The 26,699-nt window shown below is 31.2% G+C and overlaps 1 protein-coding gene across 1 annotated transcript; it reads left to right on the forward strand.

Moving 5' to 3' along the window:
• Window positions 1-45: 45 nt before the first annotated feature.
• Window positions 46-26,183, forward strand: LOC129224426 (uncharacterized; the record flags this gene model as incomplete). Its single annotated transcript, XM_054858875.1, is given in 7 exon segments — window positions 46-219; window positions 2,447-2,559; window positions 3,943-4,084; window positions 7,428-7,549; window positions 12,330-12,440; window positions 22,183-22,377; window positions 26,031-26,183. Coding segments are annotated over 7 exon segments (906 nt in total). The 3' UTR covers window positions 26,148-26,183.
• Between the last annotated feature and the right edge of the window lie 516 nt (window positions 26,184-26,699).

Below are 26,699 nucleotides of genomic sequence, written 5' to 3' on the forward strand. Positions count from 1 at the left end.
CTTAATGAATGGCAGTGACTTTGCCTTTGAAACACGTTTTTGTTTGTTTACACTTTTTCTGACCGGTACGCCAGAGAATCCTGAGATTTTATGCATTTTATTTAAATTTTGTTATGGATTTAAAAGCGGCGAAGAATGCATTTTATTCTTTAATAAATTCAGTACATGCTGACGAAAAACATTTATTTTTATCATGGTGTAAAACACAGTGCTCAACAGGTGTCGAATAAATTTCTTGCATTATTTTGCTTTTTTGCTTAATCTTGTCATTCTGCAGTATAACAGCTGTTAGTACTCGGGGGAAAAACGTAAAACTGTTTTTGCTTCGTAATAATTTTTCTGAAATATAATTCTATTATAAAGCTTTTGTCCGTGAAGCTAGGACCATCTCCATCGACCATCATGTCATTGATATGCTTACACACAGCCTTCTATATAAGATGGCTGTGTGCTTGCATCGTGAACACTTTTGGCGATAGTTTGGCTTATGTATGCGTGTGATGTATTTTCTATGCGTATGTGTCGTGTAATGTTGAAAATTTTGAAATGTAAAAATAGATGGCGCCATCAGTTTGTCTTGATTTTTGATTCGGAAAATGTTTAATTGATATGAGTTAATCATATTTTTGTGTTTCTTTTCGCTTGACAGAGTTATATTTTACTCTAATGAATCTAGAAAAGAGCTTTGTAGGCTAATTTTTCTCTACAAAGTAGCATTTATTTCGGTGGATTCACAGCACCTTCCGAGCTGCCTTCCTGGAGGACTTCTCAACCACACTGCAGAAAGAAAACCAAAAAGCAAACTTTCATGCCTATTTTGTAGTGTCACTGCAAGAGCTCCATTTTTTTGGGAGAAGGGGGGTGAACTACGTGGTAAGACATTCATTATAGGGGCATTCAACGGTATTTTTGATATTATATTTATGTAGAGTCAGTAACGTGACCTTTTTTGCCATAACTTTTTAATTTACTGTTTGATTAGCATATTATTTTATTTTGATCTTTTCCTACCAACACACTAGCTGAAATTAAAATAATTTGCAAATCAAACTGTAAATTAGAAAGTTATAGCAAAAAAAAGGTCACATTACGGACTCTACATAATGTCAAAAATACCATGGAATGCCCCTATAAGTTTAACTGGTGGGCTCTTTCGACAGTATTTTCTTTGTTTAGGATTAGTGATGTGGATCGGGTAAATACCCAGCGGGTAGGTAAATATTTTTTCGGTATTTACCCGGGTATTTACCCAAGGCCTAGGTAAATACCCAAAAACTAGGTATTTTACAAAAAAATGCAGAAAGTGAATGGGAATTTTTTTTTTTCAAATCTAAATATGAAATAACTGTTAAAGCTGATACATACATATGTATTACACAGTTTATAACAATTTTTTATTGAAAGACTTGATGAAATTATGAGAGAAACATATCTTGTGAACCAAAGAATCTTTCTTTTCAATGTCATAATTGGAGAAGTATAAGCAATTCAATGATGAACTTCTTCAGGATTTCAAATTCACAATCTAGGTTAGTCATATCCAAAATGAAAAAAAAAAGGAAGCATGAGGGTTGTTTGGAAGAATAAACTGAGAAGTTATTAAGATATCATGACTTTATTTATTCATTTTATTGCTGTTTAAGTGATAAGGTGGCAAATATAGAAACAGTTTTCACATCAATAAGCAAAAGACAAATAAAAATATTGTTTTCTGTTGCCTTGCTCATTTGCATTTGCTCCCTGGTACTTCATGATGAAAATTTATTCAAACTATTTTTATTGACATTTCGTTACATTTTGATGTCATGCAGAGACATATTACTGAGTTATAAAAGACTAGGACCTAAAAAAAATTGATGTTTGCTTTTTTTTGGTAACCAGTTAAGCTTTTTACTTTCTGTAGAATGGCTTTTTATATCTGAAATTAGGCTATCAACATTGATTAGGCATATCCAACACATTTAATGTGAATATCATATTAGATTGCTACATTGTTTCATACAATAATTCTTTAAATATGTGATCAAAATACACTTTTTGGGCAAAAATTTGTTTTGTGTATGGTTGGTTACATATATACATAGTGGAATACATACAGAAAAGTATTTTAGTTGAATATAAATTTTTGAAATAAATGCCCAGGTAAATACCCATTTTGGGTATTTACCCGGGTATATACCGTGGGTATTTACCCCCAAAAATAAATACCTGGGTATTTTACATCACTATTTAGGATAGATAATGCATTTGTTTTGTTTTTCTGCAGAAACTTTCCACACTATCCCTATCATTTTAAATTATATTTCCATGCACACCAACCAGTCTTATTATTTATTTTGTATCTTAATGTTTGAATGAAAATTAATTTGACTAGTGAAAGGTTTAAATAATAATATGAATTTTGAAAATCAAATGTCAATTATATTAACTATGCATTTTCTTTTAGAGTCAAGTAACGCATATTTGCAACTACGTACTATTGCTGAGGATATTAGGTCAATTGTTCCTGTTAGTGCAATTTTTCCTTCTGAATGTGTTGATCATTCTAGTCTAATAAAGGTAAATAATTATGGTATTTGTTGCTTTTTAGCTGCTTTAGAAACTAATTCACATCTTCATGATATTGTATGCGTTCACTTTTAAAACTTTTGGCCTTTATTTATCTTTTTAGTCTTTGTTACGTGTAGGGGAAAAAATCTGTGTCATATCACTAAGACTAAAATATTCCACTTGGCTAGATAATCCATCAAAGATCTTAGCATTGTTGTGTGATTCCATTCGGCTTAAGAAAAGGCTGACCAAGGACTTAAAAAGAGTTTGTTTTAACACCAGAACTTTTCTACTGACATTTAAATCAAACCACTTACATCTGTCCCATTAAAAAGTTAGTAAAGTGACTTAAACTGGCATTTGACAGACTGTATTTTTTTCATACTTTTGATTTTAAAAGATGTATTTTGTTTGGGCTATACTTACTATACATACTCACATATGCAGGGGCGTGCACAGGGGGAGAAGAGACACCTGTTGGCCTGGGCCCAAGCCTGAGAGGGGCCCAATGTTTTTGAAACTAGGGTGAACAATATGGAGGGGGCCCCAAAAAAGTTATTTTCCCAAAAATTTCTGTGCATGCCCCGCACATATGTCAACCTGGTTTCGTAGGGGAAAAATATCAAAAACCTGCCACCAAAAGTCAATTTTAATGCTCATAACTTTCAAAGATCTGTAATTCGATCAAATTTTCTTCTAAATGAACCCCTGATGATGATAATGTACTATGTTGCTGTAACTAAAACTGCAGCAATCATTGTTTTTATATATTTACACATAAAATATAAGATAATGATGAATAACTGTAAAGAATACTGTAGGGAATTGTTTTATTTAAAACACCTCCTGCAAACATTTTTTTGTTAATGGTTATTTTCCGCAAAAAAATATAAGCGTATCATCTTTTAAAAATAGAGAAAAATAAACTTTAAAAAATGTCCTTAATACATGTTTTACATTGTGTTTCGTTTGGTCAAATACGAAATGTATATTATGTATGTTTATGTATCTTTGAAAATCTTTCATAAGGGCCTTGAAGCACAATTAGAAATTTAAATCTCGTTGAAGCTAAGCATTTCTTAACAATTATGAACTAAAAATTGTTTATAGATAATGTTTTTTTTTTTTTTTTCATAAACAGCGACTTGAATTTAATACTTAATATAATGGCTAAGATTTTTGCCAAAAAAAAAAAGGTTTTGTTTTGAATATTTTTACCATGAAACAATTACATTTATACTGCAGACAGTTTAAAACATTAGTTAAATGAGTTTACTTTTCTATAAGTTGTGGGCTTAATCAAAGATTGACAACAGATCATCAGTTTTGTTCCTTGTTATTTTTCTTGAATTTTAAATGTATTTTTAAATTTGTTGACCTTTCCTTATTTAGAGTGAAGATTCAGTTAATGAACCAATTGTTCATGTTGACAGTTTCCTCTTTGAAGATGAAGATATAGATGCACTTGTGGAAGAAGGGATGCTAAGTCGAAACTATTGCAAAAGTTGTTCATCCACTAACATCGCTCCCATAAGTAAGTATAGAAAAATTTTTTGTTTACAAAACATTTAAGTGTGTAATATATGATCAACATTCGAAGTCATGGTAGTTTTCTGATATGCGGTCACTAAAAACCAATTCAGGAGTATTACAAAATTAACTTTGTTGACCTGAGGCTAGTAGTCGGACGCATAAGCAGCTCAAGTCAAGTTGGAGGAACTTGACTTGCTGGGGGCCCTAAGCAGTAAAAATTTTTGTTGCTTTAAACTTCAGTCAGAAATAGAACTTGCAAGATAATAATCACAACTATCAACAGAAAATATAAAAACAATAAAAGTTTCATACTGCAACATAATAAATTGTTTTTTATAAGTACTAAATATGAATTTTCATCTTGCTGTATTTCTTGAAAAATCATCAATTATTTTTTCTAATTCAGGGTGGCAACAGATCAGGGAGATCAGGGAAAAGTCAGAAAACTTTATTAATCAGGGAAAAAATCAGGAAATTTCAAAAAAAAAAAAAAAAATCAGGAAAAATTGATCAAGTGAAGATTTTTTTTTTTTTTTTGCTTTGGACAATTAAGTACTTAATTCCCTATGCATTTTCCACCATTTATCTGTTTAAAAAAAATTTTAATTAATGAGACAATTATATACTGTTAGCGTATTTGTTCAAATCATATTTGTCAAAATAATGAATCTTAACTTTTTAACCACGGGGGGGGGGGGGGGGGGGGATAAACTTCCCAAGATTACTTCTGTTTCTGTAAAGTTGTTTATTTTATGTAGCTTGAATTTTTCTCCCACACATTACATGCTACGTAAAATAAACAACCCTACAGACAAAGAGAAAGCCGTCATTAATGCCTTCCTTTTTTGCCTTTACTCATTATCTTAATGTAATTTGCATACTGTAATCACAATTTTAAGAAGAAATCTTTGTTTTTAAAATTAATACTGATAAAAGTTTAAGGGTTATTACTTCTTCATGTTTTTAATTTGATTGCAAAAATTGAATCTTAAATCAAAATCAACTTTGCTTTTTGCCATCGTATTATTCGCTGTTGCCTCAGATTATACGAGTACTAAGCGTTTTTTCAGGCTTTAAAAATTCTTTTATTTTAAAACCAAGTTATATACATATATATTTTGAAATCAATTGATTGTTTGTTTGTTTTTTTTTTTTTTTTTTTTGCATTTCAATGTTGTTTTCACAAAAGTAATCTAAGATTTTTTGTAACAAATAATGAAATCATTTGAAATTGAGTTACCTTGTGCACATAAGTAAATATTTATAATATTTCTCTATAGATAATTTAATACACTATTTTTATTTTTTTTTTTTAAAAGAGCTTCTTTTCAAACTGTATCCTTAATTAACAGCTTAAAACATTTAACTGCATTTTATTTAACATTCAATGGTTTTCAAGTAGGGCAAAGAAAGGAAACCATTATCATTAGTAACGCAAATCAGAGAAATTTGGTGAACTTAATCAGGGAAAAGTCAGGGAACTTTTTTCCACAGTTCCTGCAGCCACCCTGTAATTTCAATGCAGTTTAAAATTTTCTGCTCTATTTACAAAATAGCCGAGCTATAGAATTTTTCTTCTCCCATTTTGTGTTATAAACAATTTTTCACTCCTTCCCATGTTTCATTCTATTGTGTGTCCTTCACAATATTTGAATGCATTGTTAAAAAAAGAAAACGAAATAATGATTTTTATTGAGAGAAAAATATTCCAATAAGAAGATATTTGAATTTATTAAGAAAGCTTCCAACTTTAAATATTTTTTTGTGCGGGAATGAACAGAATCGTTACGGGGGAGGGAGGGGGTATACAGGTTTTAGTTTTTTAACTGCATACTTTTTTAAAGGCCTTTCAAGATGCTTAATTTTTGTTCTGTATGTACAGAAATGCAGAATACTCTGTTTATCAGGTCAGAAAAACTATGTACCACTAGTTAATTTTATTGACATAATTCTGTCCAGCTCATTAGTTTTAGTGAGAAAAGTAGCTCAATAGTACTTTTGTGTACAGGAAAATGAAATTATCTTATAGCTTGCATTATGAAAGTTATTTTCATGACTCATGAGGGATACTGAACATAAAAAAATACTGAAAGACAAAACCCCATTGAAGTAGAAATATTTCATAATTATTTGAATTATTACCAAGTGGAAATAAACTCCCCCCTCCCTCTAGTACAGAAAAAATCTGCCCCCCCCCCCAAAAAAAAATCCAGTTTCTTTCCAACTGTTTCCCATTTCTAGTTTTTGATGCTTTGCTTGATGTGCAACTTTCTTGACCCAATTGGTTTGATCCAGAAGATAAAAAGTTAAAATCCAAAAATATTACTAGTGCTTCATTTTGCATAAATTTCGAAAATCAAACAAATAAAATCATTGGAATAAGAGGAGAGGGTGGCATTTTCAACTGAGAATAAACGGCATGTGTATGTACCTAAGTTCAAGTCCACGCTTGTGCTCTCTTGCGTTTGTTTCATTTTCTGACATCCAACCCCCAAGTGTCTTCAGAGAATTAAGCCGCTAGTCAAACTTTGAGAGCCCATGGTATCACGGGGCCACACAGCTGCTCAGTGCTCTTAGTGTAAACATTCCACTGGTCAGATGTCTTCACTACTGCCAATTTAAATTGTTCACTTCTTTAATTATAACATTTGTATATCAACAAAACTTTTGTGTGTTTACATTTTGGCAAATTTATCTTGCATGCAAAATCAGTTTTACGTTCTAAATAAACAATTAAAATTCTTTAATTACAACATGCAAATTTTATGAAAATACAGGGGTGTTCCTTCAAAGGGCTGTGGAGTCCCCCCCCCCCCTGAACGAGAGCCCCTCCAAAATAAGATCAAAAACCTTGTCAAATTATCTCGCCCCTCCATAAAAATTTCAGTAGTGCAATTTGTGCCATGTAACCCCACCCCAGTCTGAAAATTAAATGAGAAATGAGCAAAACTGCCTTCAAAGCCAGGCACATTTTCTGTGAACCAGTACATTTTTAATCAGTAGATATTTACTGGTCCAGTGCACCAGTTACACTTGTTTAATTTTCATCAATTAGGAAATTCACTTAAGTTTTCTCATGTTAAATTACTTGATAAATCACTGTTTCTATATTGGAAAATAATCTGATGTTCACTTTGCCCAAAATATTAAAAACATGAAATGATTTAAAAATACAGAGAAATTCCATCACAAGAAATCAGATCTGAATTTTTATTTGTTGTAGCAGGAATTTAGTTATAATAGAATTCAATCAATGAAATGTAAATTAAATCAGGACTGAAAATTTATTTCATTGTAACAGGATTTCACTAGTTTTTTAAGAAATAAATGTTTTCTACTTTCAGCTTTTATCTCACACTCTGCATCTGCCCAAAGAATTGAGTTTATTTTCCGATATTTGCTACCAGATCTAAGGCATAAAGTTTTCCTTGATGTAGGCTCAAGATTAGGGGCAGTTCTGTATGGAGTAAGTTTTTTTTTTTTTTTTTTTTTTTTTTAAATAAATAGTTTAAACATGCAGAATTTTCTTTTCTTTTTTTTCTCTTAAAGCATATTCTTATTTTCTTGAACAAACCTCAACATATAAAACATATTAGCCTAGTTGCATTAGGCTAACCTGGAAATAAGGAAAAACTACTACTTTAGTAGGGTTGTACAGGGTTCGTACGCTCCGGGAATTCCGGGAAAACCGGGAATTGTCAGGGAAAATGACACTGTCAAAAATGTCAGGGAAAAGTCAGGGAGTTTTCAAATTTTGTCCTCCAAAAATTTTTTTTCCCAAGGAATTAAGTACCATGAGATCTAGTATTCGTTTTTATTATGATTTCACGAAAAAAATTGTAAATTTTTATCTAAACCGACGTTGGCACTTAAAAACTGCGATCGAGAAATGAACGTTTTTTTTTTTCACAACGAAAAATGCGCCAAAAGAGCGAAGATTTTCTTACATGAAGTCAGTGAGGGGAACGCATTTCTTTCTACTGCCTAAAGTTTTAGATGGGTTGCCACAACATTCTATTCGGTTCAGGGTTCGTACGCTCCGGGAAAACTTGGAATTATCATGGAAAATGACATAGTCAAAAATGTCAGGGAATTTTCCAAATGTGTCCCCAAAATTTTTCTTTTCCCAATTTTTTCCCAAGGAATTTGGTTTTATGAGATCTAATCCTCATTTTTATCGATGTATTTAAAAAAAATTGTAACAATTTTAAAGCAATGAAAAAAGTGGCGACCCAAATCTTCAGCAGCCGCCATTTTTGGCTCTCAGTAGTTCCCAAGGGAAAAAAAATCAGGTGAACAGCAATTATGCACAAACTCAAAAGGAGAGAAGACAATTTACTGCTTCGGAAGCACAACCTGTAGATGGGAAGGTCGATCGGGGAAAATAGTTTTTTTTTTTTGATCGGAAAATCATTTCAGCTACGTGTGAAACGTAGTCGCCATCTTTGGTCATTCACAAGATCGATGTAGATACAATTCTAAAATGCCTAAGTTTCTAAAAACAAAGCAGAATTGGATGTTTTCTTTAATTGAAAACTGATGAAAATAACAAAAAATGGTCTACAAATTGTTTTTCTATTGTTATTTAAAATAATTTTCTTGAGAAATGAAAAATTTTGTTCTTAAAACTTAATCTTATCCTCACTGCCTCGGACGCAAATGTGATAAAAACTTTTCAATGAATTGTAGTTTCATGAAGATTAATTATTTTTTAATTGTCTTCATGCGACAAATTAAAAAAGTTATTTCTTATTTTTGGGCATAGCCGCCATATTTGGTCATTCCCAAGATGGAAGTACACAAGACTTTTTAAGTGCCTAAGTTCCCGAAAACGGCATTGGATGTTAATTGCAAAGCAAACTATTGAAAACAACACAAATTGTGCCTTTTTTTTCCGGATAATTAGTAATTATTTTCTGGAAAAATGCAAAATTTAATCTTCATAACATTTTTTTGTTTTAATTGATTTAAACTCTTATGTGCTAAATACTGACTATTTTGCTTTTGTTGTATCCTTTTAAGTATTATTAATTATTTATTACTACTTTTATACTACAAATCCAAAAATCTACTTATTATTTTAAATTTTTCACTTTGTCGCCATATTTGATCGTTTGCACAATGGTAGTAGACTTAAATTTTCAGAAACAGAATTAGATGTTTATATCAATGAGTAACATTGAAAATAACATTAAAATGTGCAAAAAGTTGTGAATTTTTGAAAATTAACTAATACTTTCTGGAAAAGAAAATTTGAAATTTTAATGTAAGCGTCCTTTAATATGTGGAAAAAAAAAGATTATTGGCATTGGCCTATGATCGGCGGATGTGGATTTTTGTTACTATGCATTACATGGTATGCCAGTTGATGCAACAAGTTAACCATATTTATACTAAAATTTAGCTTTGCATTTTGCTCAATATGTTTTGTGTAACCTACTTATAAGAAAATAAAAAGTATTGTAAACCAAAAGCGGATGCTAAAAGGTTGCTGCAGGACTACAGCAAAACGCTATAATATTACGCGTGATATCAAAAAAACGCTAAAATAAGTTGAAAGTACTCTGTTTTCAACAAATAGTAAACAAATTAAAACAATTTTGAACAAAATGTTTAAAAAAAACTTAATATTTTGGCAGAGAAAACAAAGGAAAAAAATCCAAGTTTTTTTTTTTTTTTTTTAAATCTAAGGGGAGAAGTTTCAGTTCTTCTGCATTGCTACTTTAAACAATTTTAATTATTTTGAAAATATTACTATTTAAACTTAAATTTTTAATGAAGCGAGTAACCTGGAATTTTCTAAAAAACAACCTGGAAAACCTGGAAAAGTCAGGGAACTTTTTTTAACCAAAAGTGTATGAACCCTGTTGTAGGCACTTGGAACAGCTTACTGGAAGAGGTGGTAATGAGCAAGGGGTGGATAGCTTTAAGAGGACCATTGATCTTCATTGAGGACTAATAAATTGACTAGCACCAGCCTAGCTGGTCTAAGAGGCTGTTGCTGGTTGTCACATTTGTATTTGTATTAACTATGAAATTACACAAATATTATACACATATATCACATGTTCTGCTCCTCAAAGATAGAATTTCCCATGGGAAAATATAACTAGTGGAATTAAAGTACGATGTCTAGGTAGAATTTTTAGAGATGAATTGCGTCTATTTCTGGGAAACTTGCTAAATTTTCTTTACTTCTTCTCATGGCTGTGGTGTCTAGGGGTGGACCGGGTCCCACAAGAGGGGCCACCCCTAGACCACCTTACGAGGCCCAACCTTGGCCTCGTAAAGGCGCAAAAAAAGTGAAAAAAGATGTTTTTAAAAAAGGTGCAAAAGAAAAGGGAACAAAATGAGGGTACATAGGTTTACAAGTTAAAGAAAAGAGATGAAAAGCGAAGGAAAGTTGCACAGGTTTGTAAGCGCAAAAAAAGGGGGAGAATTTCACCAAAATATTGAATAAATAAATGAATTTTTAAAAAAACTTTTTTTAATTAATTTTTTAAACAAAAAAAAACTTTTTTTTAACTAAAAAAAGGTGTTTAGCCTTGAGGACGCATAGGCGAAAGGGCATATTGGCCTGCTGGCCGGTGAGCCAGTCCACCCCTGTTGAAGTAAGCCTCTGACTCCTTTACCGCAAAGTCAGCCTGACTGCAACTCCACAGTCCTGATTATTCTATAGCATAAAAATGAATAGATCAACAGTTTCATAAATTTTATTATTGTGAACTCTTATTTTCAAGTTTTCTGAGTTAATCTTGACATTTTGCTGTGCATACCTCATAATACCAGATCAGGATTTCAAATGATCAATCCAGTTGCATTTAGTTGATTGTAGAAGCTAATATCATTTATTTTTGCATTTTATATGGTTTTAATAATATCAATGAAGTAAATAATTAGTGTAGAAAAAAAAACTGTCACAACAATTTTCCGCTAGAAAAAAAATCTTAAAGGGTTTCAAAGATTGTTAATGTTGCTTGTTGATACATAATCCTCAATTAAAAATTTGTCAGCCTAAAAAAGTGATTTTTTTCAATTGGTTTCTATGTTGCATTAACGATACTTTATATGTAGGTGCAATCTATTTGCGTTGGAAAAATTTTCCAAATACAAAAGTGATGACCAGCAACTGGCTCAGGGCCCAACTAGGCTGGTCCTAGTCAATTTATTTATGGGACCTCAATGAAGATCAAGAGTCCTCTTAAAACTATTTTCAACAGCTTCAAATAACTGCTGTTTCTGGTAAATTATTCCAAATGCTTACAACCCTTTTGTGTTCCACTTCTCGCACTTTTTTTAATTTTTGCGTATTTTGCATGTCCACTTGCTTAGTGACACCTCTCCAATAGTTAGTTTCTTTGGAATTTTTAAATACTTTCTCTCGTTTGGGGGAACAAAAGTAAGGTATTTAAACTACTTCAGATTAAACGGTGCTTAGATTAACTGAACTTGTTTTAAAGGGACTCAACTGCATCTTCAAATTGCTGTATTATTTTGGTTAATTAAATTAGATTTTTAAATCTGCTATCTTTATCACTGATATTTCTCATATTGCTGTGGGAAAAATATCCAAAAATGGAATGAGAACTAATTGCAGTCAACTCCCGATTATATGTTTTGCTGTTTATCCATGGTCTTTTCAAGGACGGATACAAGGGAAGAGCAATCGTCCCTCACTTAGAGGTACTCTGCACCAGCAATGTTTCAAAATTAAAATATGAAAAATACAATTTAAGGATACCTTTGGTGCAGAAAAAGGTTTGGAGACAATCTCTGTCTATATTTCAGTTGTTTTTAATCTCAATGATGCAGTATCCCCCCTTCCCCTTCAAGCACATTTAAATCAGTTATGTAGTAAGTAAAAACTAAATCATTCTTGTAAAAATTCTGGATCCACCCTTGGGTCTTTCTCACTTGAAAAAAATGATAAAAATCCCAGCGATGCTTTACCGAATGTAGAAAAATGCACCTGTTTTAACTTAAAAAGTGTAAGATCTATTTTCAGACATTCCTATTTCTTTCTTTCCCCTCCCTTTCTGTGCTGTTACATTTTCCAAGGTCACCAAAACCTGACTAGTTGCAACCTGATATTTAGTATCAAGGGATGGATAAAATATTAGAAGGGAAAACTCAATGTTAGATCTAGAGATTTTTTTAGACTTATTTTATTTAGCTAGAAAAGCATTTCTTTTTGTATCATTAAATATGTTTTCTACTCATACTGAACTACTTTTTTTTTCCTGTAGGCATATTTTTGCAGTTCGGCCAAGGCGATACTTGGTGTGGAGATAAATAAAGACTTATGCAATGTGCAGATGCACATTGTGGAAAAATACAAGCTGAATGACAGAATACAGGTAAATAGGATGTTGGAAGCTATTCTAAATGCTGTTGAATGATCAATGTAGATTTCGAATCTTTTGTAGAAGCAATCAATCCAAGATTTTCTGTAATTGTGTCCCCTCACCCCTTCATAATTTGATAAACCTTGTTTGATATTATTTAGCCTCAAAGCAACTTGGATAGAATCAGACTTTATCCACCACTGCCAAAAAACCTGGTTTACATCAATCCCAGATCAATTCATGCTTTCATTCAAGACGCCACTGTAAAGACTATTATTTGAACCAATAAGCTGATAAAGTGATATAATGGCTAGAGACTGGTCTTTTGCACTTAAATATGTAGGTTCAATTCTGGCTCCAGTCGGTGGATTTTCAAGATGCAGAAAATCGACAGCATGTATTAGGGCTGGGCAGTGTAGGAATTTCTACATTGTGATGCACCCCCCACCTTACATCATGATGTAGCGATGCGTTACAATGTTTGGTTTTTTCAACTTAAACTTGCTTGTTTAAATTTTACAAAATATATACAAGGTATAAAAATTGTATATCATTCCAGCACCTGAAAGAAATTATTAATATTATAAAGCAGGGCTAAAAGCACAAGTTAGTGAAACATATTGAAGACAAGTTTTGAGATTACAAAGAGCCTGTTTTTTCAGTGCAAAAAGATGTGAATAAATACTCGGTTGGGGGGGGGGGGGGGGCGCACGGAGTGACGCTCAAAGAAGTTTTTATGGTTTATAAAAAATATGAATACTTAAATTCTGAAACTGTCCACCAATTAATCATTAATTATATTTAATCCAACAAATTTTTTAAAAAATATAGAGTGCCCAATATTGCAGGGAAGGGGGAGGTTTTTGGCGATGCATCACCGAGCCCTAGCATATATGTCTTACGATTATCTCTTGAGTACTCATTTGGCTCAGAGTGCTCTTAGTAAATTTGCATTCCTAGTGCAGTTTTGCATTGAATAGAGCCCAGGTGCCTCCATCTGGTGAGGGAAATGGGCATAAAAATTCTGATGGTAATGGTAAAATTTGTACCAATACCAAAATTTAACAGAATTTCATACAAAAATGAGAAAGAGAAATTAGACTTATTTCAAAAGTAGCTCAATCCAAATCCTTATATATTATTTCTGTAGCATGATTTTGGTTTCTACGCCAGATTTTCCTCAATTCTAGATCGATTTCTTTGATTTACGCCTTATTTTAAAGCTTATGGTGCTGGCTACTGACGAAAAATAGACCCACGGTCTAAAAATTGTTTTTTTCAGCGGAAAAACCTGTTTTAAAGAACCAGAATGAGGTTTTCGGTTAAACTTATAACTTTAATTTGCGCTATGACCGACAGAGCTGAATAGCTTGATTGGCAGCGTTCTCTTCGTAACCAAGAGAATCCGTGTTCGGGCCCACGTCCGGACAATCTGCAACAAAAAATTAAGAGAAATATCGCGCATTACATGAACACTTAATTAAGTGAATAACAACTATGAAGGAATAAAATAAATGAGAAGGAAACGCTCCTTGCTGTTATGAAAACCTGATGCTTAATTGTAAGGCTTCTTTTTTTTTTTTTTTTTTTTTAAGATTTGGCTCCGGTTAAAAATTTAAAGCATAATGTAAGCGAAAATATAAGTAACGGGTTTAAGATTTCAGACTACAATAGAATTGTTTTTTGTTCAGAAAAAAAATAATAAATCGTATATTGAAATATATGTTCTTCTAATGAGTTTTTGACTCTTTGTACAAATAAAAAAATTACTACCTCAATTTGAAGGGTAAAATATATATTTTTTCTTCTTTTTGCAAAAAAACAAATAGCTTATCACATTTTTACTACATTCGAAAAGCTACGCTTAAAAAAAGAGCATAGTTCAATTTATTTTGTATTTTAACCGTTCTGTTAAATGATGAACACGTGCTGCCATCTAAGTCATAATGGTTCAAGCAGCCTGCGGTAACAAATTGTAAAAATTTTCAAGAATAAAAAAATGTTTCTTCAATATCTTATCTTATATATTATTCCCTTCTCATTTTAAAACTTATCAGGCTGGCTAATGAAGAAAAATAGACTTATGGTCGAAAAATCAAGTTTTCGAAAACGCCCCTTGCTGTTTCAAAACCTTGATGCTGCCTGTAGTTCTTATGCATTTTTTAAAAGCTAAGTTCTAATGCAGTTTTCCGTTTTTTACGTCGCTTTCAGAAAAAAAAAAAAAAGCCTGTGTGTGTGTTCATATTTTAATAAAGCTTAAAAGCACTGGACTTAGTTGTTCAGTTAAATTGATAAGTTTTTTTCGGTAGAGCGTTCGGCTATAAACTATTCGAACTTCGGGCAAGTTTGGGCTGTCCGAAAGAATATCAAATTTATATTAGTATTAGCATTACATGTACTCATAACATACAAACGTAATAAAATAAATGCAGTGGGATTGCTATTTGGTGTTTCGACTCCTTTATGCAGGCTACAGTTATCATTCGGATAAGTTGACTGTTAATCGAAGAGTGTTCTTCCTTTTTTTAAGCTTTGACTACATCCAGACCACTCAGCATAATGTAAGCATAAAAAAGTATTAGATTTACCAAAAGGAAATCCTTTTTGTGCAGAAAAACATTTTTATTGTATGCTGAAATGTAGATGTTTCTAATAGCAGTGTTCGACCTTTTGTACAAATGAAAAAATACTACGCCAAATTAAAACTACGAGTTTCACCCAGTAAACCTTTAATTTTTTATTCGCGCGAATACGATAGAAAGCATCCTTATATATTATTTCTGTAGCCTGTTTTTGGTTTCTACGCGAGATTTTCCTCAATTCTTGATCGATTTTTTCGAGCTACACCTTATTTTAAAGCTTATCGTGCAGGCTACTGACGAAAAATAGACCCACGGTCTAAAAATTGTTTTTTCGGGCAAAAAACCTGTTTTAAAGAACCTGAATGAGGTTTTCGGTAAATTTATAACTTTAACTTGCACTGCTGCCGACAGAACTTGATAGCTTGATCGGCAGAGCGTACGACTGGTAACCAGGAGAATGCGTGTTCGGGTCCACGTCCGGACAATCTGCATCAAAAAATTAGAAAACTATCGCGTATTACATGAACAATGAATAACGAAAATGAGGGAATACAAGAGGTAGAAACGCTCTTAGCTGTTATGAAAAGTTGATGCAACACGGAGCTAAATTGATACTCAATTGTAAGTTTTTTTTTTTTAAGCTTTTGCTCCGGGAAGAAAATTAAAGCATAATGTAAGCAAAAATATAAGTATCAGGTTTAAGATTTCAGACTACATTGGAATTGTTTTTTGTTCAGTAAAATATAATAAATCGTATGTTGAAATATAGATTCTTCTAATGAGTTTTTGACTCTTTGTACAAATAAAAAATACTACCTCAATTTAAAGGGTAATATATATATTTTTCTTCTTTTTGCAAAAAAAAATAGCGTATCACATTTTTACTACATTTGAAAAGCTTCGCTTAAAAAGGAACTTAGTTCAAATAATTTTGTATTTTAACCGTGCTGTTAAATGATGAACACGTGCTGCCATCTAAGTCATAACGGTTCAAACAGCCGGCAATAACAAATTAAAAAAAAAAAAATTCAAGAATAAAAACACTTCTCGGCAAGAAAAAAAATTTTAAATTACCTGTTTTTTTTTTTTTTTTTCGGTAGAGCGTTCGGCTATAAACTGTCTGAACTTCGGGCCAATTCGGGCTGTCCGACATAATAGCAAATTTACAGTAATATTACGCATTACATGTACTCATAACATACAACAGATAACAGACGTAATAAAATAAATGCAGTGGGAATGCTATTTGGTGTTTCGACTCCTTTATTCAGGCTACAGTTATCATTCAGATACGTTGACTGTTAATCGAAGGGTGTTCTTCCTTTTTTTTTAAAGCTTTGACTCCGTCCAGACCAGTAAGCATAATTTAAGCATAAAAAAGTATTAGATTTACCTCAAAGAAATCCTTTTTGTGCAGAAAAACATTTTCATTGTATGCTGAAATGTAGATTTTTCTAATAGAAGTGTTCGACCTTTTGTACAAATGAAAAAAATACTACGCCAAATTGAAATTACGAGATTCACTCAGTAAACCTTTAATTATTTATTGTAATACGATATAAAACATTAAAATTATTATTAACTTCATTAGTAAGAAATCATTTTCTATTCCTCTGCTTTCGCTGAAAAAAAAAACATTTTGTCTACGTTCGAAAAATTACACTTAAAAAACGGACTCAGTTCAACTGGTTTTGGTTTTGAATTTTAAGTGTCCTATTAAAAAAGTAAAAAAAACAAGTGCGGGCTTTTAAGCCGTACAGGTTAAACAAGCCTGGTATGGGAAATTGTTGAATATTCAAAAATAAAAACACTTATTTTTTCAACTGAATTTATTACTTCTCTAGAATGTTTGTTTCAATCGCTACGTGAGATCTTCCTCATTGTTTAATCAAATTCCATGTTTTACGAATAATTTTAAATCGTATCATGCTGGCTAATGACAAAACATAGACGCATGATCTCATTATATTTTTTTCGGCAAAAAACTTTTTTACCATGTTTTATAACGCATTCCTTCAATGAATAGCATTCGAAAAGTAAGGCACAGTTGCTAGGTTTGTTGGAGCGTCTTACTGTTAATCAGAATGGCGCCAGTTCGAATCCGTGCCACTAAATATCTCTTTAATGTTTCTTTTTTTTTCCGTCAGATGCTCACATGGGCAGAACTGTATTTGCCACAACCTGTTTTTTCACATGCAAAATTACTGATTTTTCACGTGTCACTCAGCCACACTTTTAATGATATTTATATTTGCATTGAAAATATGTACTACCAAAAGGGGAGCGATGATCAAATTATCACAACGTTGTATTTAACGAGGTTTTGTTACTGATGTCTTCAAATTACATGCCTTCTCTTGTGCGCTTACTTTTTCCCGTGTACTTTTTTCGGTTTTACTTCATAATATTCTTTCTTTGAAATTTTTAAAGAGCTAAATGCCTTATGAAATGATTTGAAGTACAGTGCGGAGTTCCGCACGGGTCGACTAGTTATTTTTATCTGCCAATAATTAAACAATACTGCTCATTTAAAGATGAAAACAAGAATTAACTTATACATTGAATGTTTTTCAAAGGGGAAAAATATCTTTTGGAAAAATTACGTAGGCAAAGCATGAAACATTTTTTTTTCCTCTCCTGTAATATTGAAAGACCTAGATTGAACTGGTTTTGTAACAAAATGCTCTGTTTGTAGCTTGTTTTAAGAGCCATTGTCTGTAAGAATCAGGCAGTTTAAAGCATTTGTAATTGTTGACATTTTTAATTTTTTTTATTTTCACATATGTTGTTCCTTATCTTAAATGTAATGTAAATCCGAAATTTGAGCTTTATCCGACTCACCGTTTTTGAGAAAACAATTTTTTTGTTTAGGGGGCGTGGCACATTTTTGCCGGTTTTTCAAATTTGCAGATTTTAATGTGCTTGTTGCTTGAAGCGCCCTTATAATGACATGGATTTTTTAATTCCATATTACTATATGGTCTTGTTAGATACTGTTACAGCTGTCAAATCGGTGACACTACGAGGGCGACGCCCACAAACTCTGTTTAAAAATGACCGAAAATGAATTTTTTTTTATATTCAAGACTAATTTTCTCAAATCGCCTTCATGATGATACCAACATTTTTAGATCGTTTTCTAGCCACACTTATATACATCAAAAATATGTATCAAAATCGGTGTCACTATAAGGGCGCCAGAAGATATTGAAACTTTTATTCGATAAATTTCACAAAAACACAAATATTTAGAATCTAATTACAACTGTCGCCCTCATAGCAGATATCTGATACTACATTAGGTTGATAACAAACATGTTTGTCTAACATTTGCACAAAAAAAATCGGTGTCACTCCTATTATTTTTGGAAATATAATCGTTCCAAGTTAGTTCGTTATCTAACTTGGATATCTTTTTGGTCATTTTTAAGCGGAGTTTGTGGGCGTCGCCCTCGTAGTGTCACCGATTTGACAGCTGTAACAGTATCTAACAAGACCAACAAGACCATATAGTAATATGGCATTAAAAAAATCCATGTCATTATAAGTGCGCTTCAAGCAACAAGCACATTAAAATCTGCAAATTTGAAAAACCAGCAAAAATGTGCCATGCCCCCTAAACAAAAAAAAATTATTTTCTCAAAAAGGGTGAGTCAGACAAAGCTCAAATTTCGGATTTACATTACATTCATGATAAGAAACAACCTATGTGAAAATAAAGAAAATTAAAAATCCCAACAATCACAACCTGCCTGATCCTTACAGACAATGGCTCTTAATAAGTTCAATATTTAGACATAAGATGGACGATCATCTTCTGGGAAATAATTAGGATAAAACCTGATTGAAAGCTTTTAATACAGTCTCTTTTTACAAAAAGCTAATAGTTAGGAAGAAGAGGTGATAGGACTATTTGGATTTAGACTCAAAACATGAGAAATTAAATTTATGGCTAGAAAGTTTCTGGACGAAGTTTCTAAAAAGAGCCAACAGCAATTCCCACAAAGATCATGATGATGAAGATGTTTAGCACTGTTTGCATTATAACTCATGTCAGCCCCAGTGCAGCTAAGTAGACCCAACATCTAAAACAGATAAACCGTGAAAACGGGTACAGGGGACTTTCGGGTGTCATGTCATGCAGCTAAGTAGACATGGGACACTTGATTTGCTTTGATGTTAGATTACTTTTGAAATTTAAAATGTTCTAAAAATATTTCATGATGACCATTTTAATAGATTGGAGAGGGGGATTTTTTTTTTTAATCTATGGTTTTGCACCTCAACTAAATAAATACATTTTGCAACAATTCATTTATGAGAATTCTCATGAAAATTCTGATGATGAAGAAAATAATTAGCTATTAAAATTAGTCAAATTTTAATCACAGATTGTAGTAGACATTCATTTTGCTGGATATTTAAAGTATTCTAATGTTTATATTTTTCTATTTGAAAACAAAATGGTACCCATTAATAAAATCTTCCACCTGCAGTTAAGGGAATTCCAACTTTTGAAACCTAAAATCAAAAATTCTAAGCATGCAAATATTTTAAGAGCCAGTTTTTTTTTTTTAAATTAGACAGGCTGGACAGTTGATGTTTCTGATTTTGATAAAAAGTTCAGGACATTTTTAATGAAGTTATAAGACAAATGCTTTTTTTTTTTATTTTTCAAAAAAAAAGAAAAATGTTTACGTTTTCAGAAGTCAAAGTTTCATGCTTTTAAAGATAGATGGGTCATTCCATGTCAAGTGATCCTAAGTTTTTTCAACATGTTTTTGTATTTCTTTAAAATTTGGCTCATCCATTGTACCTTTCAAGATTATCAAAAATCCAAATTTTTAGATTTTTATCTCTGTTATTTTTTTATTTATGAGACTTTGATTTTTAGAAAAACCCTCTTTTTTTCATGGATGCTTGAACATAAAATGGACAATAACGCAGCATCAAATATAGATTGAAAGATTTGGTAAACATCATTTTAAAGTACATTAGTTGCTGTGTAACTAATGTTGCAACATTAGTTTGCTGTGTAGTGCACAACTGTAGTTGCACAAGAGTACATTAGTTGCTGTGTAACTAATGAAGCAACATCACTAATTTTGTAAAAAATTTAATTTTTAAAAATTTTAATTTAAATTTTAAATTTAAGTTTCTCAGAAAACATATAATGAATTTTTTTTTAATTCTCAAAAAGTTTTGTGTATTTCATCGTCATTTGTGCAGAATTTCAAGTTGGGATCTCAATGGGATCATTTTTATGAATTTTTGAATAAAATTTGACTTAAGAAATAATGATATTTTTCAGATTCTATCTAGTTAAATATGGGGTTCTCTTTCTGGTGATTGTCTAGTGAGCAGTAAGTAAGCATGACTATGCTCAAAATGAGCTGATATGAGCTTGTAGATTGGTAAGTACCCCTCCCCCCCTGTACCACCACTTTTTATCTTTTTTTTTTTCAAAATTGTTTTTAAAAATTTAAAAAAAAAGCTGGCACGTAAGAGTAATAAGCATAATAAATGCTGCCAAGCATCAATAGTGGCTGAGGCTTAGAAATGGGGGGGGGGGGGGGGGGGGGGTATCACAAACACTGAGAGTCGTGAACACTTTTACTGACAAACAAACTTTTACAACCAGGAGTATGCTTCATATACCCCGTATATTCTCAAACATTTTTTAGACACATTATGTATATGATGCAAAAACATATTGTGCATAATGGATAACTGGGAGCATAGCCTCAAGAAAAATTGATGGGAACATCACTGAATAAAACAATACCCATTTGCAGCTTTTTTTTCGGAAAATGGGATGGTAGGGTGGAGTGGGGACACTATTTTACTATGAGCTTGGTGGGGCAAACTATTTTCCTCCTTCTGAAATTGAAGGTTGGTGCTGGCGTAGGAGATGAAATGAATCATAACTTTTCTTATCAGATATTGAATGACTCACGTACATTTTGTGAAGTTATAATCTAAAAAGAAAAACTTGGTCTGAGAAATGAAGAAAACATATAGGGAAAAAATAATTCTCAATTCAATCCCCAGGTGAGGCGTGATACTATTATAGTGTTAGTTGTATGTTTGGGTGCATGGGAGGGGGGGGAGGAGGGATATACTTTGACTTTTTTTAAAGAAGAACATTACCACCTTTTAATAAGCTTACTGTTAAATTGTTATCTGTTTATTTTATTTATTTTTTTTTAACATTTTTAAAACTTAAAAAAATAAATAAAGTTTAAAAGTGGTGGTGTGTGTGGAGGTGGGAGGGGGCACCAACCAAGCTACAAGTTTGTCAGCTCATTTCAAGCATAGTCATGCTTACTTACTATTCACTAGACAATCACCAGCAAAAGAAATCCATATTTAACTAATAGAATCTGATAAATATCATTATTTCTTAAGTCAAATTTTATTCAAAAATTCATAAAGATATGATCCTATTGAGATCCCAACTTGAAATTTTGCACAAATAAAGAATAGAAGAAATTGGAATAGAATGCACAGAAATTTTTGAGTTTTTTTTTTTAATTATTAAATGATTTCTGAGAAATTTAAATTTAAATATAAATTTTTTAAAATAAATTTTTTTATAAAATTAGTCATGTTGCACATTATATTAAGCAGCAGATAACATACTTTAAAATGCTTTTTACCAAATCTTTCTATTTATATTTAGTGCTGAGTTATTGTCTATTTTATGTTCAAGCATCCATGAAAAAAAGTGGGGTTTTCTAAAAGTCTCATAAATAAAAAAGATAAAAATATAAAAATTTGGACTTTTGATGAGCATGAAGGGTACAATTGACGAGCCAAATTTCAAAGAAATACAAAAATATGAGTTAAAAAATGTATCAAATTTTGGATCACTTGACATGAAATTACCCAGATGCTTTTCATTGTAATTGCATGTAATATTCTGTACTTCTATTAAAACTAAACAATGATATGCAAATTCATTTACGCTCTAATACATCCAGTAATACAAATGAAAGCTTTACCTCTATGGAATAAATTACAAAAAAAAAAGAGGTAAGATTGCTTACATAGCAAGGAGATTTTACTGTTGTTTCAGATTTTTCAATTATCACAATAACCGTTAAGAATGTAATTGTTTTTATAATTTTAGAGCACGCAATTCAAAACAAATTATATTTTTATTCTTTTAGATTATATGTGAAGACATTTTCAATGTTCCTGAAGTTATTACTTCATCCAATGTTATAATGCTGAATAATGTTTTTGAATGTTTCATGCCAAAAGAAAAGCAACAAGAAATGTGGCATTGGCTTAAAAATACTATAAAAAGTGGTACTCTACTGATTACGGTTCCAAGTTTAGAAGAAACTTTTAGCTCTCTTCAAGTAAAGTATAATTTTTCTTTTAATTGTGGAAATTTTTGCTATGGTTGATTCAGGATGTTTCTGACTAAGATGCAGTGTTTCCTAATTTCTTTTACAAGTGGAACCACTTTGGACGTTCCCGTTTTTTTACCGAACCATTGGTGTTTTTCCTATGGGATAGCTTAAATGCAACACTCTAAAATGGTCAGAGTAGGAAATAAGTGGTATGGCATCGCAGTTTGCGATTCAACACGTATGAAAGACTACACAATATCATACATTGCATCGCAATTTTGCGATCTGAGAAAATGAATTTTTTTTGTAATAGGAATGACAAAACTACTAGTTGATGCAGTGTAATTGCCGCATCATACTTGAGGATTTTGAATGACTTTTTACTGATGAACATAGGTTACATAGGAACATTTTTAATAGTATAAATTTTTGAAATTTTCATACCCTAAATATTCCTGTATTTGTAGAACCACCTATTTGAAAGATCAAGATTCAAAAGATAAGAGATAAAAGTTTTTAACTGAAGTCGTTGTGAAAACGTTTTAAATGCACACATTAAATATTACATTTCTCAAAACTGGTTTGTTTCCTTGTTGAAAATGTAATTTAGCAAATGTCGTTCAACTGCTCCTCAAAACGAAATACTTATATCCCACACTGAAAATGGTTTAATGATAACAGAAAAGAAAATTACTTGACGTAGTTAATATTTATCTTGGAAAAATAACTTGAAAAATCAACACAAATTTTTTAAGCATGTTTCAAATAAAAAATTTAATTGAATAACCTACTTCCTTACTTTAATAACCTACTCAAATTTTAATCAGGTAACTAAATACAAATATTCTTTCATTTATAGAGGCTTTACAGATGAAAGTTGAATTTTGATACCAGGTTTAGTAAGTCTGTCGTGACATGTATATTTTGTTGACACATGTTGTAAACACCGTTTCACATGTTTATGTTGTTGCAAATAGTATAAGTGTGCCAACACCGTCTTATGTGACAATTGTACAGTACATTTATCTCTTAACTTTCACCAAAACTCTAATAACAGTATGATTGGGTTGTTTCCGAAAATTTTAAAAGTATTTTTTTCTGAAAGAGCATGCTTAAATACAAATGATTTAACCATTTTTAAATAATTCAACAAAGTTTAATATTTTTTAACAATTATTTTAATCTGTGCACAGATCAATTTTATTTTTTACGCTTCTGCATGTGACATCACAAAAGATGAAATGTCATTCACTGATGCCGTTAGCGCAGAGCACAATATTTAATTCGCTTCTTAATTGTCATATGCTGGCAACACGGTAGACAGCAAGCATAAACATCAGGGTTTGCCGATATATATCATGACATATAGCCAATATTTATTTTGAAAATATCATGATATTTTGATATTTTCAATATTTATTTTTTCAATTATGGTATTTTCAATATAAAAAGTATATTTGTCATAGCAATATTGTTCATTTATTATTAAAAATAACCAAAAAGTAATGTACTATATTTTTATGATGTATAATATACCATTAATAAAACAAAGTAATATAATATATTCCTTTTTTACTAGTATTTTATATTCATAAAATTATTAGTAATGTTACAATTTTAATACATATTAAAAGTGCCTAATTAAATATTAAACATTGCTTAGAAACAAAAGAAAATGTCTTATGACTATGCACAGACTAATGCATATTATTTGTTTCTGAATCATATAACTGTAAAAGTAGCCAATAGAAGAAAAATGAGTAAAACAGCTAATGCTAAATTAACTCTGTTTAAATTGATAGAAATGTAAAATGAAATATTTGATATAAATAATGAAAGAAACATTAAAAATCTATGTATTGTAATTATAGTATAAGAGAATTAAGAGTGATTTGAGGGTGCATTTATTATTTTGAAGACCTTAGTTTGGGCTAATTGAAAATATCGGATATATATCAAAATATCAAATATTTTTGAAAATGTCATAATATTTTCAAACCCTGGTAAGCATTCAGCACACCAAAATACATCACTTGTGACATCAAAAAGACCACGCCTTATTTTCAAAATCGGACATTAAAAAAATTAAACATTTGGAAAATAAACGTTTTGTCTGGCTCTCCATTTTTTTTTTTGCTCATTCTATCAATTTCAGTGTCTAAAAGTACTACTTTTGACTGAAAGAAACAACCCCATTGTAAATTTCTTTTGAAATGATAAATCAAGAAATATACTTGCAATAAGAGTTTTTGAAGTTCGTATATTGACCCTGACAATAAATGAGTTTCAAATCTATTATTTGTTTCTTTTGATGTTTTTTCTGTTGATCATTCTATTTTCCGAATGATAAAAAACAGCAGTCAAATTTTTTTTTTTTTTTTTTGAAATCAATTTTTTGAGCGATTGGTTTGACTTAAAAGAAATAATGCTAATTTCATTGAACCCTTGATTCATCTTCGTGGACCCCGGGGGTTCCAGGAAACACAATTTCAGAAATGCTGAGCAAATTTTCACCTGACATGTTTTCTGGGATTCTTCAGAGCACCAATAAAGTTAATGGTCACAGCTCTATGTGAATCTTGACCTTATTCCTCACAGGATAGGAAACCAATCTCATATTTAATGGTACTGCTTCTGCTTGACTTATCATTTTTGTTGGACATTTGACAAGTGCATTTTGAAATGCTATGATCAAGATCTATATGGAGCTCTGTGACCAGACTTTACCTTTTGCTTTGAATGAGCTTGAGAAATATCAGGCAAAGCTTTAGCCTTGCGTTTCAAAATTTTGTATGCAACCTACGCCCTCTTTTTCACAGAGAAATTATTCCTGCCCTCCACCATTTTTGTACTCCTCCTCCATTTTTAAAATAGTATAATTTCACAAATGCTATCTTAAATTTATTTAATAGATTAGAAAAAGAATACTAAATTTTCAGTAAAGCAGTTTTTATGCACAAAAACGAATTTATTTAACACTATATTGTGATAGTTTTACTACATTTTTAACTAACTGTGCAAAATTTTTTGGTTCGAAACTATTAATAACAGCTTTTGCCCCCTTACAATAATTCTATGCCTCCTTACAAAGATGTGCCCCAGAGATTAGATACTACTGTTTTAGTCAAAAACATCCTGGATTTACCTCTGCCTACAAGCTGGAAAAATAACAATGTTATTAGTGCCAGCCATGAAAGCCTTTGCTTTTACATATCTCATATAATGTTTGTTCCTTAAAAACATTAAAGCAAAACAAAAAAGAAATGAACTTCTCATTTTATTGTATATAGGGCCATTCCATAAAAAATTCAACCACTTGTCCCGCACGTGAAGGTTCATATTTCATTAAAATGTAAAATTTTAAACGTTAATGACTAAATTTTTTTACTTAAGATATCACACATAAGTTTAATTTCTGAAGCAGAAAAAAATTGTTCATTAATTTTTGAAGTATTTTTAATGACTTATATGAGGCGTCATGTGCGGGGCAAAATGACCGTTTTCCATGGAATTGCCCTATACTAAACATTACTGCATATTTTTTATTGAGTTATTTGATTTTAATTTAAAAAATCATGTAAAAAAAAATATTTGTTCAATATATATATTTTTTTTCATTTATTGTTATGCTAAAATATTCCTGTGATTTTTATTTTCAGTCTAGTCCTAGTATTTCTGATTGGCTGCAAAAAATTAATTTTGAAAATACAGAAATTCCAGAAGAACTGGATGATCAAGACTTGTTATCAGAAATATGTCTGTATACTGTATTATAAGGCCTTTTCTATTAATAAATTTATCATTGATTTTTTTCCCCTGTGTTTGGGAGTCCCTAGTTTTTAGCTTATAGGTAAATACAGCATTATGAGCATTAGATAGAAATATTTTTTTTCTAACACATGGAAGTATTCAGCCACCATTGTTTTCTTACATCTTAATAATATCAAAAATGTATAAACAATGGCAGCTCTGCATCCACAGAAATATAAGCTAATACTAGTAGGGGGTTATGTGGTCCAAAATTTCCGATTTTAGGCAGAAAACACATTCTAAAACTAAAAAATTATTCAAAAAATAGTTTTTATATGTCTTTTTTTTTCAATGATTTTTTTTATGCATATTTAAAGAGTTCTTACGATGGAGGGGGGGGGGGGGGGGGGGGGTCAAGCTTCCTCATAGCTTCTGAAAATTTCACTGTCTTCAGAAAATTTCACTTGATTCCATTATCACCCCTGATTATAAGCAGATTAAATTTCATTTTTTTTATCTTAATTATATCTGTGAATGTAACTTGAATAAATATAAGTTCCACAGGAAGTTTCTTTACT

Source organism: Uloborus diversus, chromosome 6 (assembly GCF_026930045.1).
Source record: "Uloborus diversus isolate 005 chromosome 6, Udiv.v.3.1, whole genome shotgun sequence".
Taxonomy (NCBI): Eukaryota; Metazoa; Arthropoda; class Arachnida; order Araneae; family Uloboridae; genus Uloborus; species Uloborus diversus.